The sequence below is a fragment of the Scardinius erythrophthalmus genome (genome assembly GCF_964197995.2).
Source record: "Scardinius erythrophthalmus genome assembly, chromosome: 7".
Taxonomy (NCBI): Eukaryota; Metazoa; Chordata; class Actinopteri; order Cypriniformes; family Leuciscidae; genus Scardinius; species Scardinius erythrophthalmus.
In genome coordinates, this window is record NC_138227.1 from 34,573,829 (window position 1) to 34,590,936 (window position 17,108).

At 40.8% G+C, this 17,108-nt stretch overlaps 1 protein-coding gene across 1 annotated transcript; it reads right to left on the minus strand.

Annotated features, from left to right (window-relative positions):
• Positions 1 to 10,364: 10,364 nt before the first annotated feature.
• LOC308693224 (olfactory receptor 11H6-like) lies at positions 10,365 to 11,312 on the minus strand (the record flags this gene model as incomplete). The annotated part of the gene is made up of 1 exon (XM_081370016.1): positions 10,365 to 11,312. One exon carries the CDS (start codon positions 11,310 to 11,312, stop codon positions 10,365 to 10,367), a length of 948 nt encoding a protein of 315 aa, XP_081226142.1.
• Positions 11,313 to 17,108: the final 5,796 nt, after the last annotated feature.

A 17,108-nucleotide genomic window follows, 5' to 3' on the forward strand; every position in this document is an offset into this window, starting at 1 on the left:
GACGGCCCGCTCCACCGGGGGGATATCCACATACCCCTTAGCTGCCCCGCCGTCGAGGGTGGCGAGGGGTGAGGAGCCACTAGAACGGCTTCGGGCACTATACGGTGCCTTCCACGTCCTAGAAAGCTCCTCATGCACTTCCGGAAAGAAAGGTACCGGGGCGGCGCACTGAGAACCAGCACGGCCCGCCCCGAGAAACCAATCGTCCAACCGAGAAGGTTCGGGACGTGGTGGAGGATTCCACGCAAGCCCGACCTTCTCGGCGGCCCGGGAAAGCATAGCAGTCCATTCTGGATCCGGCTCGGACAACGCTACACACCCCGAGGGGGGCAACGCAGCCGAGTCGTCATTTCCAGAGGACAGCTCCCCCTCCGATGCTGCGATCGACATCTGGTCATCAGCCGGAGCCCCAAAGGAAACGGTTGGCCGTTCCGGAGAAGGACCAAGACGTTCACTAAGGAGCCCCAATGGCGACAGCGCTTGTGAGGCGTGAGGGGCCCGCGGAGGATGACTCGACGGGGAAGCCCTCACGGTAATCCTCAGATCACCCTGGTCATGCACCGAAGTAGGTCTATTCTGCGGGGCAGAATAGACACTAGATCGGGGCATAGGCGAGGGGACTGCACCTCCCTTGAGGTAAGCGAGTCTCGATCTAAGCGCTGCGATAGTCATATTCCCGCAATGGGAACATGAACTATCCACAAAAGCTGCCTCAGCGTGTTGAATGCCCAAACACGAGAGGCAACTGCTGTGGCCATCTGCTGGCGCCAGGGAACGACGGCATCCAGAAACGCACAAGCGGAATGACATCTTGAAAAAGACGCAGGGTCACGCTTGTGTTGCTCTTTTAGTAAAAATAAAAAAGGTTGAAAAAATACTCTCTCAGTGCTGAGGCACCCAGGGGTAGCCGCGGTGTGAATAAACACACAAGGAAACGCCCACCGAACCGACACACACACACACAAACACAGAACAATAGTGCTGTGAAAACAGCAGTTTGTGAGCTGCAATGCTCGCGGCCACCGCTGATCGCGCCGTCACACCAACACTGTAGGCAGAGAGTAGATCTCTTTGAAGTCTTCAAGGGCTGAATCTCTTTGTAGACAGAAGTCTCACGAAAGCTCGGCTCCGAAGTGAAAGACAATGTGTGCGTGCGCCCGCTTCCTGTTTATACCCGCGCGGCGGGGCGGGGCGCGTGACGCGATTCACGCACGCCAACGTTCATTGGCTCGTTCTGTAGACACTCGAAGTTGATAGGGCTCCCTGAAGTGATCCCAATTACGTCGTCACGTCGACGTTACGTCGAACGTGAGCGACTGAAAGGGAACTAAAATTTATTCCCAAAATCGTGCAGGCCTATAGTTTCTCTTGATATCAGTATGTTCACATTTTTTTTTTTTTTTTTTCAGGGCCCAGATGCCACTCCTGCTGACTTCAACATTCATATGAGTCTCTGTACATGAACATGGTAAAGTGAAAATCAAACACCTTGGAAATGAAAGGTATGTACAATGTCTTTAGGAATGGCACAAAGGTCTCTGTCTTTGGATAATTGTTTTCAATGAGTGCTTTTTTGTCATTTGTTGTGTATCTTTGGATTATGTTGTGTTGTAAATAAATCCAAAAAATCTAAAAAATCTAAAAGCCATTCTTTTTTAAATCTCCTCATTCTTTGTGCAAGGTTGCTCAGAATGTTAGGGCCTGATAGCTCCTAATAGGGCCATTAGGGAGTGTCTTTGTCTTTCTCAGATGTGAAAAGCTTACATATTAATGAGCTCCCGCATAAAGCTTTTTCACACAAAACACGTCGTAAAGTTTTAAATGAATATATTGTCTTATCTGAATGAGCAGTCAGGGTGATTTTCACATAGTTTTGGAGCAAATATTCTAGGCTACGTCATACAATTTTCAAAAGTCTTGTGAAGAAATAATCAGTATGGGTTTCATGACCTTATTTCAGTGAGAATTTTTTTTTGTATTTTCACAAACCACGCATAAATGTCATTATCTCAAAACAACAAACTTTTACACACATGCTGCTGATATATTATTGTAGCAGAGTTTGTGCTGAATACAGTGTAATCAGACTTTAGCCATGAAAATGTCACAAGTAACAGAAATAAGCACAAATGTCAGAGCATGTCAGAACACCTCCAAGGCCAAGAAAAACACCTCAGACCCCAGAGGGTTAAATGGACTCACCGATGATGATGGGGAGTTTACTTTGCATTCTGCCACCGCCATTACCGCCATTAAAGCCGAGCTGCGATCCATCACGTCTCATAGATGACCTGCTCCGCTGTCAAACCGAGCTCAATTCCCTGCTCTTCCGTCTGGAGAATTCCAATTCACATGAAGAGAAGACAGCCCTCTGCACTCCCTTCTTACATACAACTCGAGGACGGTAACGAAGAAAAGAAAAATGTTCCTTCCCTTCTTTGATCCCTCGGCCAAAGATGCTGGGGCCCTGCAGCTGTTAAACCGGTTTGCCCCCCTCGCTGGCCATGACCTTGAGGAAAGCCTGGAGATGGTTGCGACACCAACATCCGAGGAAGAATGAATGGTCATTCAAGGCCCAGGAGACAGAGGAAGCGCTCCTCCTGCTGCATCAGCCCCCCGCATCACGGATCTCCTACCGGTGAGCCATCCATATCCAGCGGCCCATGGAACAAGCAATCCCGGTTGTTGACTCCAATGGCCTTTCCCGACGAGCCCCAGGACGTCCCCGCTCAGAGCTCCGGTAGCGTACTGCTAATGCTAATGCTAATGCTACTGCTACAATCTCTCATAGCATGTTAACTAATCTGCAACTGCTCCTCTCACGTTACTCACCGGTAATCAAGAATTACGGCGTTTTGAGTGTCTGACCTCAACCGTTGAGAACCTGGGCAAAACCTGCATTCTGTCGGGTCCTCTACCAACGATTAGGCGTGGAAATGAACGTTTTAGCAGACTATTCAGCCTACACCAATGGCTTCAAAATTTTTGCACAGCGATAGGCCTGGTTTATATTAGTAATTTTGACTCATTTTGGTCAAGACCACAGCTTCTCAGATTTGACGGGCTACATCTCAACAGAAAAGGGTCTAGACAATTAAGCTCCAATCTCATTCATTTTATTGCTGACAATCTTCCATCTAGATTTGATTGACTAGCTGCATGTCAAAATAAAGGTACTTCATCCAGCCCACATTCCCCACCTTGACATTTTGCCCCCCACTCATTGCTATGCAGTCCCCATTAAGCTCTCCCACATCCAAAAATATCAGCTCACAGAACACCTATATAATCCCAGTCAGAATCAATAATAGACCACACAAAGTGGTGAATCCACAAAACAATAATAAGAGACACTCAAACACAGTCAACTTAATTGTACCAGCGGCAATCACTCTGTTAAACAAACGGTAAAATTATTTGCACAAAACGCACAAGCACTCTGGTCATGTACTGTTTTCTGTTCCTCCTTTTCTCTTTTACTACTTGTTTTTACATGTTTTAATGTTTTGTGTGTTGCATGTTGCATTGTGGTCAACAAAGTTTTAAGGATGTTCTGCAAGTTACACCTTTTGGGGGGGTAGGAGACCATTTGCCTAGAGACTACTTTCCTTTGTGTGTCAGTTATCCCTAAACTCTTAAAAACCTTATTACCTTTTTGTTTTACTTATTTGGAAATGAGACATTTTTACCAGTCGCAATGAGACATTTTAAATGATACCAAACATGAAAAATACTCTGTGATAATCATTCACATTAAACTATACATTTTCTTGGGTGAATTCAGGTGATCTGAGCATGAGAGAGAGGGGGTGAGAGAAGGGGGAAAGAAATGTAGATTAGGATGACTCGGAGGTGAGAATTTCGTCTCGATAGTGCACGAGGGCTAGTTCAAATGTTAATTTCCAGAGAGGTCCTTTGTCTTCTCAGGGTCTGGTCGCTCTTCAACCAGACTGTCCGGCATCTCCTAATTTCTCAATTCTTACAATGCAGATAATTCTTCTAACACACACAGATGCGGCTGTTATCATTGAGTCGACTCCCCCAAACTTCAGTTTTATGAGTGAGAACAGAGTAAATAAAAGAGGAGGTGGAGTCGCCATTTTGCATAAAGACCCATTTCAATGTACACAATTATCATATGGAAGTTTTGCTTCTCTTGAATATGTAGCTCTTTGTTACGTTAGCTCTTTGTTGTTAATTGTTACGAATTAAGTCAAATCTCTACTCAAAGAGTATTAAAACCATTCATAACAATTAAAAGTGAACACCTCTTTAAAGTGAAAAAGTGAATTTATTAAACAGAAGTAGGCTACGTTTACACGTGGCCGGTTATTTTCATGAACGGACATTTCACCCTCTCCCTTTTCAGAAAAGTGTTAGTTTACACAAACCTGTGCATATGCCGTCAAAAGCATGCCAACCCTGTAGGTGGCAGTGTAACGAGAAGCTCAAGCCCATGTTAGCCAATCAGAATCCCGAAAATATAGGTCGCACCTTTGACGCAGTGCAAGTCTGTCGCATACTGTGACGTTGACTGCCTAAAACTCAGTTTTTCTCAGTTTACATGCAAACGTGCAAACAGAGTTTTCCAAAATCTACACTCTGGCCAGAGTTTTTAGAAAGAATCATTTTCAGAGGTGAATTCTCCATTTGCGTGTAAACGAGGGGCACAACCGAAGGGAAATGTCTCCGTTTTTCAAAATAACCATGTACGTGTAAACGGGGCCGCAAATAAGGAGCAACATAAACTTCAGGAGGGGGAAAGGCCAAAACAAATAACAAAACAAAGCTAACTCATTTTAAAGATACTAACCTAGAATTAAGATAAACAAAATGTACAAAAGCTTCCCTCCCTAATTATCATAACCAAGAGAAAACGAATAATAAATCAAAAAGGCACCCACCTCCCTACCATGCTCTAATTAGATAAGGATTAGGACTTCACAAAATCCGATCTTAGCAGAAGATAGTGGTTTACATCAAATGTCTCATATCAATCATTAAACAATCACTATGGGCACCATACTACATAAGAAACACGTCTGTTTGTCAGTCAAGGAAGCAATGAGAGCGGGGAGCTGTAGATCCATGGTTCAGGGGCCGGTTGCACCAGCTGTGCGTAAGTTATAACTTAGCCTAGTTTTGACGTAAATGGACACTAAGTTACGACTTACGCACTTCTAAATATTTTTGCATTGCACTATTAAACTTAGTTGAAGCGTAACTCTACGTTTAAACTAAATATTTACGGCAGCCTCCGATCAGGAGTAACGGCTGGAATAAAATATCAAACACACTGAACTGCATCAATAAGCTATTCTTTTACCTGACAGACTTCAATTCTTAATACATATATAATGCAGACATTTACACTCGCTTACATTTTAAGAGAGAGAACATTATGTGAAAAGATTACTTTGTCAGAGGCTATCTTTAACACGAACCCATCCCAAACAGCGCGCCGCTGTGTGCATCGGTCCATGGTGTGCATGTCAAATAGCCTATCAGTCATAATCAATAAACGTAATTTCTTATGCTTTTTGTATCAATATTTATTTATTGATCCTTATTCATTTCATTTCAAATAAAGTTTCTGAATGTTAGGCTACATATAAAAACACTTATGCAATTCATGATCAAGTATCGTATTTAATGGAAACTTATTTTTACCGTTAGTAACGTGAGGCAAAAGAATGAAGGATAAACTGAAATTCACAGCATTTCAACACAACATCTGCTCACGTGTAAACGTCATATTATGCGACTACGAATTACTTTACGGAGAGCTTACGACCTACTAGCTACGTTCTGCCTTACGAACAAATGGTGCAACGGAATAAAGTACAGAGTTAGTTACAAACTAGCTAGTAGTTACTAAGCCTCTAGTGTGGACTTTACGTTCCAATTTAAGAAAGAACTTACGAACGGCTGGTGCAACCCTACCCAGGAGACTTAGGGCGCTTTCACACTTGATCCGATTGCCTGTTCCGAACCCGAGTTCGATTGCCCCTGCCCCCGAAGGACTGTGTTCACATTATATTATTTGTATCCGAACCGCGGTACGCTTGCGTCATCAAGTTGCAGCTGGTGCGAAATCGTGTTGCTTGGTAACCGCTATGAATGAAAAGGCTTTAAAATGGATAGAATTGCTCGCTTCACATTTGTTCTTCTTTTTTTTGAACCTTTGGTTTTGTTTTCAAAGAAAAGATACAGAAAGAGAAACACATTTGTGTCTGTCTGCCACAAAAGTACTAAAATCGTTCCAAAGACAGCGGGCTGTCCGTGGTACGATTGCGTTCATATCAGCAGCAAACCGTACTGGAGTTCACATGAACCGTACCCCAGACCACCCTTTTTAAGGGGACTCGAGTACGGTTTGCGGGTGCGCACCCGAGTTCGGAAGACAACGTTCACATCATCCAAACGAACCGAACTCTGACGTCATTCGAACCCGGGTACGCACCAAAAGTGCTAGTGTGAAAGCGCCGATTAAATACAGCGCCAATCACTCCAGTCACCAGTCAGGTCACTCGTTAGCAGCTCCTCCTGTGAGTCATTACAGTGAGAGTAACGAGAGAGAGAGAGAGAGAGAGAGAGAAAAACACGCCAGGGAAAACTAGACCACGAATACACATCTTCCCCACAACACAAAGTAAATACACTCCCACGTAACAAGCTAAAGTCCTCCCCTCAAGCTATATTTCTAAATATCTATAGGCCACCTAGATACTGTGCAGCTTTCTTTGATAACTTCTCTGAATTGCTGTCTATGATCTGTATTGACTTTGACTGTGTGATTATCGTTGGTGATTTCAACATTCATGTTGACGACCTTCAAGACAGAGAGACCAAGGAACTGTACTGTGTTTTTGAGAACTATAGGCTGACTCAGCATGTGGCAGAGCCCACTCACATTAAAGGGTCACACTCTGGACTTGATTATATCCAAGGGTTTGAATATTTCCAAGGTTGTAGTGACAGATGTTGCTCTCTCTGATCATTCCTGTGTTTTCTTCAACGCTGCTATTCCTGTGTGCAACCGTGTTCAAACAAAGATAGTAAGAAAATGATACATCACTGAAAGCACAAGTGAATTATTCACTCACCTTTTCTCCTCCACTCCCGCCGTTTTTGTGTCCTCAATCACTGAATTTGTGAATAATTTCAATTGTAAAGTTACAAGTGTTATTGATGCAATTGGCCCCATTAGGGTCAAAGTTGTTTCTAGTAAAAAAAAAAGATCTCCATGGAGAAATGATCCACTAGTAAGATCCGGAAAACGAGAGTGTCGAAAAGCTGAACGCAAGTGGCGAAAAACAAATCTCCAAGCTAAAAACAATAACAATGCACGTGCTTTGTTTGCTACTGTCGATAGGTTAACTTTTATCCTCCAAGGCCTGCAATGACTTGGCCACATTTTTCAGTGAAAAAATTCAGAAAATCAGACAATCAGTCAGTGCCTCCTTATCAAATGCAGAGTATACAATATCAAAGTTCTCAGGCGAAATCAATTCCCATATGACAGAATTTCAAATAGTTAACCAAAATAACCTGGAGGACATTACACAACATCTGAAAACCTCCTCATGTTGCCTTGATATCGTGCCAACCGACCTTTTTAAAAATGTTTCAAACTGTTTGGCCTCAGATCTTTTACAGATTGTAAACATGTCTCTTCAAGCAGGTATCTTCCCACAGGCCCTAAAAACTGTAGTAATCAAGCCACTCTTAAAAAAGAACAATCTAGATACGTCACTAATAGACAACTATAGACCGATACCAAACCTTCCATTTTTAGGTAAAATAATTGAAAAAACATTTTTTTTTTTGTTTTTTTTTTTTCAATAATTAAACCTTTTTTTGTCCCTAAATAATATTTTTGATGCCTTCCAGTCGGGTTTTCGACCACATTACAGCACTGAGACGGCTCTTGTTAAGGTCTTTAACGACATCCACCTAAACATAGATAGTGGCAAAACTACAGTCCTAGTATTGCTAGATCTCAGCGCTGCTTTTGATACGGTCGACCACGATATACTACTAAAGCGATTGGAAAACTGGATAGGCCTTTCCGGCTCAGTACTAGTGGTTTGAATCCTACTTAAAGAATAGAAACTACTATGTGGTAGTTTTGCATCTGAGCACATAAGTATGGCGTGTGGAGTTCCCCAAGGTTCCATCCTGGGACCTCTACTGTTCAATATCTACATGCTTCCGTTAGCTAAAGTTAATGGAAAACAACATCAGCTATCACAGCTATGCGGACGACACACAAGTCTACATAACTTTGTCACCTGGAGACTACAGGCCAATACAAGAACTGGCTAGGTGCATTAAACAAATTAATTATTGGATGTGCCAGAATTTTCTTAAATTAAATGAGGAAAAAACTGAGGTGGTTGTTTTTGGAGCAAAAGACAAACGTTTAAAAGTCAGCACTTATCTCCAAACAACAATAATGCTAAAAACAACTGATAAAGCAAGACATCTTGGTGTAATTATGGACCCAGACCTGAATTTTAACAATCACGTTAAGGCTGTAACAAAGTCTGCTTACTACCACCTTAAAAATATATCAAGGGTTAAAGGACTTATGTGCCAACAGGATTTGGAAAAACTTGTCCATGCCTTTATTTTCAGTAGACTTGACTACTGTAACAGTGTCTTTACAGGCCTCCCGAAAAAATCTATCAGACAGTTGTAGCTGGTTCAAAATGCTGCTGCTTGGGTCCTCACAGGGACAGGGAGCATGGATCACATCACTCCGGTTTTGAGGTCTTTACACTGGCTTCCTGTGCCACAAATAATTTATTTTAAAGTACTTCTGCTGATTTACAAATCACTAAACGGCTTAGGACCTAGATACATTTCGGATCTGCTTGTAAGCTATGAACCACCCAGGCCTCTCAGATCATCTGGGATAGGTCTGCTTGCTGTCACCAGAATCAGAACCAAAAAGGGGGAAGTAGCATTCAGTTTTTATGCTCCACATATCTGGAACAAACTCCCAGATAACTGTAAGTCCGCAACAACTCTCAGTTCTTTTAAATCAAGACTGAAGACCTATCTTTTTAATGTTGCTTATTCTTAATTAATTCACCATACTGTACTGTAACTTTTATTCCTGTATTTAATCTGTTTGTAAACGTTGTTCTTATTTTTTAAACTGCATTCCAATGTTTTTTATTTCTTTGTAAAGCACCTTTAAATGTGAGGTTTAAGGTGCTCTGCTGAAATGTGCTATAACTTACCTTACCTTACCTTACCTTTTTGGTTGAAGAAACCAAGCATTTTTGGGGCACCATTGACTTCAATAGTAAGAAAAAAATACTATAAAAGTCAATGGTGCCCCAAAACTGTTCAGTGTCCCACATTCTATCAAATATCTTCCTTTGTGTTCAGCAAAACAAAGAAATGTATACAGGTTTGGAACAACTTGAAGGTGATTAAACGATGACAACATTTTAATTTTTTAGTGAACAATCCCTTTAAGCGTTAAATACTGTAACCCTAATACAGACTATATGCAGTTTTAAAATTATGTATCTTGCACTCAAGCGGCCATTAATAATTTGAAAGCACAACTTTAGAACAATTAATGCGGCTTTGGGACATTACTATAGAAACATATACTTGCTATCAGTCTTTGTCAGCCCTATTTGCATCCCTTGCATCCCCAATTTGATGATATGGCAGTGAGTGGGAGAGTGACCGTATGCAAGGCAAAGAAATGCAAAAACATGTGATCTGGGCGTTAGACTATTGTGGTATTCAAAATATTTTCTAAATGATGACAGGTCTGAGTTTTTCAAAACACACTGTGGTCAAAACACATACACACACATAGACAGATTTTGAACAGCACTTTATATGAATGTTTTATTTTACATGAACAAACATTGACTGAGTGCACCTGAATGCAAGAAAAGTTCACCCCAAAATAAAAATTATAATCTTTTTTTGTTCTTCCAAACAGTTGTGTTGTCAAGGCTGTGCAATACAGATATTTTATAGTGGCTAAGGGGGTTTAAATCCATCTACTCCATTTCATGGTAACACTTTAGAATACCGATCCGTCATTAATGTAGCACTACTCATTCGTCCTGCATTACTTTCTGCATAGTTACTTAATGACGGACCATTATTCTAAAGTATTACCCATTTCATACCTAAAAATACCCCTTAATCATGGTGAAATCATTATAACGTGCAACCTCTTGTGACTTATTGTCTCATTATTTTCTCAATAATAAAAGAACAATGTCCATTAAATAAATCTTCTAAATATTTCAAATATTCTTAAAAAAGTGTCACACTCATTCTAAAACACATAAAGCATAAGGTCTTTTAACTTGATAAAATATTCACTCAGATATTCCCACTTGTTTCTTGAAAAACGTTCTCATAACTTGCTGGCGTACTGTTGTCAGATTTAGTCCATAAATAAGTGGATTTAAAATAGGTGGTACAAGTAAGAATTCCATGGCCATGAAATTACGCACACCTTGAGGCACTTTCTTTGAGCCATAACGACTGTACAGTACATCAAACAGCAAAGCAACAGCCATACTGATCAATGAAACCAGATGTGGCACACATGTTTGCATGAATTTGTGCCTGCCCTCTATTGACTTTATGCACTTTCTAATGAGGTGAATGTATGAGCAAAATATGAATACTGTATGTCCAAAATATGTAAGAATAGCAATGTACCCAAACACATTATTTACAGTTGTAGAAAAACAAGAAAGTTTTGCAACTGCCCAAATCTCACAGAATAACTTTTCAATAGTAGAGCCACACAAGGTGAGTCTAGATGTTAAAATAATTAGAATAGACAAGCAAAAAAATGGAGCCAGCCAGCAGTAAAGGATACATTTAAAAACCATCTGATTGGTCATTATTGAATGATACTCAAGTGGTCTACATATTGCCAAATACCTGTCATATGCCATCACTGTTAATGTTGAAAAGTCACACGCAACAGATGAATAAATTACAAATATTTGAATCAGACATCCAGTATAAGAAATCACATGATCGTGTGCTAATAAATCATACATGAATTTAGGATAGAATCCAGAAGTGCCAAAAAGTCCATTTACGCAGAGATTACATATAAACACATACATCGGCTCATGAAGCTTCTTATGTAGTATGATGGTGAAAATTACAGTTACATTACAAAACACCATAAGGGGATAAAACAGTGCAGTGAAAGAAAAAAAGACAAATCTGTTTTCCATTGTTTCATTCAGACCAGAGAGTGTAAATACTAAGACACTGGACCCATTCTCCAGTGGTGGCTGCATCTGGAAGGATATGCAGTTATTATGTAGATTTTCTTTTCATTATATTTGAGTCATTGGAAAGCTAATTAGACATAGAAAGTTAATTTGAATTGTCTTTAGCTAGGCTGTCTGTAGATGGAAAAAAAGGCAAATATTAAATTCTCTAACAGTAGAACATTGCCAGTTTAGTGACAAGACCTTACCATATCCTTTGTTGTCATGTTTCTCATTGTGCTCCCTAAAAGTTTGATTTGGTTTGCTATTTATGGACACTGGTCTCATGCCAATTGCCTTGACCACAAACATTAAAAGCAGTGTTAACAAGCTCTCTAAAGGCTTTTTGACCCTTAATGTGAAATAATTACCAATATATACCCGCAAATAGATTTGCAAGCATTACCTGTCTTTTAAATTTGCCAACCATATTCCTGTCAATACATCAGTTCCAGTTCCAGTACATAAAATTTGAAAATTGTAATATATAGTACAATTCTTTACAAAATTATTTAAAAATGTTCTATTATGTTGTTAGCCAGCACTTACTTCACAAATTGACTTACAATGCAATGAACAAATATTTGTATTAGTAAAAATAAGGCAGTATGCAAGCACATTTACATTTTCTATGATGGGCCTTAATAGTGATGTTCTATACAACTGGAATTAACTAACCCCAGCTCAAACACAGTACATTCATATATATATAAAAAAAAATTAGTAACACTTTATAATAACTGCACGCTATTAATCATTAGTTAAGCATAAGTAAACAGTTAATTTCATAATTTATAAAGCATTAATAGACATTAATTAGCAATTTATAAATACAGCTATAAATGCTTTATTCTTGCATTATTTATAAGCATCTATAATGTGTTTAATAATTGTTTTTTCATACTTTATTAATGATCAGCTTATCATTTCTAAATGAAGTATTGGATTATTTATAAACCAGTTATTTTGGAGTTAGAAAGTGTAAGTAAATGATTAAAGGGGGGGTGGGGGGGGGTGAAACACTCAGTTTCAGTCAATCTCATGTTAATCTTGAGTACCTATAGAATAGTATTGCATCCTTCATATCTCCAAAAAGTCTTTAGTTTTATTATATTTATAAAAGAAAGATAGGCTGTACCGAGTCTTTCCGGAAAAAAACTGAGCGGCTGGAGGCGTGCCGTGTGGGCGGTGCTTACGCGCCGATAGCTAACAACACACAGACATTTGAAGCAGTCAGGGTTGCCAGATTGGGCGGTTTTGCAATCTATTTTGCGGGCAAAAATGGGTTTGGGCGGGTGGATACAAATTGGGCTGGTTTCGGATCAGTTCGGCGGGTTTTTGTTGCCGAAACACCGGCACTTCAGATCCTTCTTCCTGTGACCCAGTGTTCAGCAGGCAGCAGTCTCACTCACTCACTCAGACACACACACACACACACACACCCACTACGTGCCCCCTAACCTCACACTCCCTCCCACTACCTTCAGTGATGCACGCGCCCGCCTCTCAAACAACAACACACGTGTTTAAACGAGAAACAAGCCAAAAAAATAAAAAAAAAATATATTTTTTTTTGCATTCTCATGGTTTTTGACGACAGGGTTTATACAGAGATTCTTAAATTGAATTTACTACCTTTTTACCACCTATTTTACTACCATCACAATATTTTTACTACCAACACGGCTTCAAACTTCAACTGTAGCAGTGTTAAATGTTAAGTAAAGTGACAAGTAAAGACATGAAATATCTTTCCAAAATGAATTAATAACATATTTAATCACAATTTAATGAGGCAATTATAACTTAATTTCAACACTGGGAGGGAGAGATAGAGAACCAGAGAGAGCGAGAAAGAGAAAGTCAGGAGAGGTTCTGTAGGTGTATGTGAGTGTGCATGTGTGTTAGGGCAAGTGAGTGAGCTACATTCAAGTAAGAGGGAACTCCAGGGGTGCAAACACATGTATGGTCAAAAAAGAGAGAGGTAATCGAAGCCCTCGTCCCGCGGCAAATATCCAGATCTACATTGCCACCATCCCCAGCCCACCCCTATAGGCACATAGAGTCAAATGAAATTTAGAAAAACTATCTTGCACTTCTTCTTCTTGCTTTACTGCTACTTCCTGAAAACAATTTCACCTGATGATTTGAATAGCTCTTTTTGTAAAGAATTAATAATTCTAGGATGATTGGGGTAATTGTGTAGGGTAGGCCTAGTCAGTGCTTGAAGTGGGGGGAAAAAGGTGCCGGTACTCTCTTGCCTTACTCTCACCGCCTTCACCCAGGGCCGGATTAACAATTTCCTGTGTCCTGGACAACCAGACTCAAGACCCCCGTAGTTAGGGGGGTTCGGGGGCATGCTCCCCCGAGAAAATTTGGATTTCTCTGATCTACATATGTGCAATTTAGGACTTTTGAAGGCCAAAAAATTATAAGAAATAGGCTCTCTTTAAAACCTTGTCATTAGATTATTTATCAATAGGCTACCTGCTCTCTCCTCATCTTTATATTTATTTTCTCTCAGTCTTCTTATCCTGGCCTATTTCTTCCCCTCCTAAAGCTGAACTTAGTCTTTTCATTTTCGTCTGTGTCAATGACGAAAGTAAACATAGGCTCAACAGATATATATACGTTTTATGAATCATTTTCTTAGACAAGTTAATTCACTCAAGGCTACCAGGAAAGCTGTAGCCTAAGTCAGTATTGCCATTAGGAACCTTCTGCAAGCTTTGGAATTTGAAAACGTCTGTTTTAAATGTTAAAAGTATTTTTAAATAATACAAATTATATATAATGTCATATTCTGTGTTAATTTTGACCACGAACCACGCGCTGTCACTTTAATTCAGCGCGTGCAGCACAGCGAAAATAGACTCGGTGTGGAAACGATCGTTGGACTGCTGTATATGCACCGCTCCTGGAACGCATTGCCGGACCGCATCCGCGTGCAGTGCGAAAGTTCTAGTCTAACCTGTTAATATGGGTGCGGAAAAAAAATAAGCTCCGCATACGCATTGCAAACAGAGTATATATGAAATGGGCGTGACACTGACGCTTTTTCTGTCAGTGGTAGAGTACCGGCTACATGCGAGAAGTAGCGGTACGCAAGAAAACGTGCAGGTACGCTTTGGAGTAAAATGCAGAAGTGCCGGTACTGCGTACCAGTGAGTACCGCCCCACTTCGAGCACTGGGCCTAGTGCATCTGCATAGAAACTAATAAACAAAATACAAATATTAATACAATAAAACACAAATACACGAGAAATAAAGCAGTGCTTTATGTTTTTCAGGTAAATTAACTGTATTAAGTATTAATACAGTTTATCTTTTGACTAAACTTTGATTAACTTTGGTGACACAAACAGCTGCAGGTATATTGGGTGCTGTCCCTTTAAGACGAATGCGCGTATCTAATACCGGTAATGACACGCGTCCGTTTTATTTTGACTGCGTTTACAGGGAAACTCGTTGAGACGGACAATGGCTTATTTTTTCGTGCACATGTCTGTTCAAACACAAATAGATAAGAAAGAAAAGGGAATTCGGTGTTCACGAACTTCACGTGCTGTCTGCGACTGCGTGGCTCTGTGCGCCGACAGATCTACACTTGGATGTTAAACATAATATATATAGCCTGATACAGCAAAGACAAAGTCGGCAGTATTGACGGCAAAATAGGCTACAGAATATTTCGTTCTGTAGGCCTATTGACGGGGCAATATTTGAAAATCGATAATTAGGTCTATTTTTTAAATTACAATTATATATGCATTTGTCAAAACCGAGAGACTTTCAAGCATCAAAATGTAATTTATTAATATGTATTTGCGCCTTCTATTTTGTCTGAAAACTTCCAACACTCTTGCGTGTCGCGTGAAAAATAGGCGTCGGTTGCGGTTCTATTTCTAGGCGCGGCTCGAGAAGTGTGTGTGTCACGCAGGCATTGTGCTCTAACACAAGCTCTAACCAGTTAACATGAGAGCCGACATAAAAACGGACACTCCACGCCACGCAGAGAGAAATGTGATGCAGTGGCAGATCCAGAGTGAGACAGAAACACTAGTGGTTCACGCTTGCGCACATACTGCTGGTTTGGCGCGCAGTGTTCTGATTCGCTTATTTCCTATTTACTTGTTGGTGGACGCAATCCAGAATTACTGTTGGTTAAATTATAATCAGACCCTCTCAACCCCCCCCTCTCAACCCCCCCCCCCCTCAAAATAAAACTCTTCGGATCTGCACGATTCACACAAGTCACCCAAACTGACGTGAAAAAAGCGGGAGGCGCCGAAAAGCGCGCTGTTTGCACCCCTGGAACTCTACCATAGGACTTGGATCAATCAAGATATCACAACAGGCCTTGGTCCATAGGATTTACTCAATATGTCAAAGAGTAACAATTACATAAAAATTAGAAGACAGACTGGACCTTTAGAATGAACAGCTACACAATGTGTTATAATAAAGTGCAATTGTACACTATAATAACAGTATTTCATTAATAAACAAATAACTTCAACACTGGACACAAGCCAAGCACTGTCCAACACACACACAGAGAGAGAGAGAGAGAGAAAGAGAGAGAGAGAGAGAGAGAAAGAGAGAGAGAGAGAGAGAGAGAGAGAGAGAGAGAGAGAGAGAGAGAGAGAGAAAAATAGAGATTGAGAGAGAGCATAAACAATTAATTGAATTAACAACAAACATAAAAGTTGCTAAGGCAGGATCACAAGTGCCTCAGCTGTGTGGCCTTTTCTTCGATCAATTTTTCCACTTGGAGAAGTTCTGCTTTTTTGTCCTTGTGCCTTCTTTGAAGAGAGTTGGATTTTGTGATGAGCTCAGCCATCTTTGTTCCTGCCTTTCCCTCAGCCATCTCTGCACACTTGTCGGCTTCATTCTCAAGTGAATGGCACACACTACCGAGTACCTGCCGCTGGTTCCGGAGGTCCTCCAGCTCTTTCTCTGCTGCTTTCCTCTTCAGCTCTTGTGTGGCACTCTCCTTTTTTTCCGCTCACTATTAAGGTACAGCCTGTATTGTGACCTTGCTGAAGCAGCAGATGCCAAGAGCTCCTTGGTCAGAGGAACTTTCAGAACGCCACCACAGACATTTACTTTATCGCAGATTAACCTGAGGGCTTCGAGAGATTCCTCGCGAAGGTTGCACGTTTCTACCTCCTTATTAACTGAGAAGCCTCTCTCCACTGTGGCTTGTCCATGGGACAGGAGGAGAGCACTTTGACAGAACTTGAGCAGGTCAGGGTGGGACGTGCAGAGTTTGGAGTGGAGAAAGACATCCAGACGCTGCCTCAGGGGTTGGAAGGAAACAAACTCTTCTTCTCTGCCCACAACCGAGAGCAAGGAAGTGAACTGCTGAATGATGACATAACCTGCAACATTGAAAGGAAAATTTAAATACATTTTTTAAATTAACACATACCAGTCAACTGCGTCATCATCCATTCAACAAAAGTACATACAGTTCATCATAGATACACAACAGTATCTAAAGCAGTGGTTCTCAACCTGGGGACACAAAGGTCTTGCCTAAATTACAAACTGATCATTGACATTTTCAAACCTCTATTAAAAAGGCAGAAAACCACAAATGAGCACAAGTCCCTACTCCATTTAAATAACCTATCCAGCTCTACTGTCCCTGTACAATATTTTCTTACCAGCTGCAATGCCACCTGCCAGCTGCTGTCCCTGGATGAAAGTTTGTATTAATGCCTTCATCTGTACGATACACCACTCTGGATCTTTGACCATCTTTGTGGGATCCAGGCAGGCAATCTGCCTAACAATGGGGAATTTCAATGGGGACC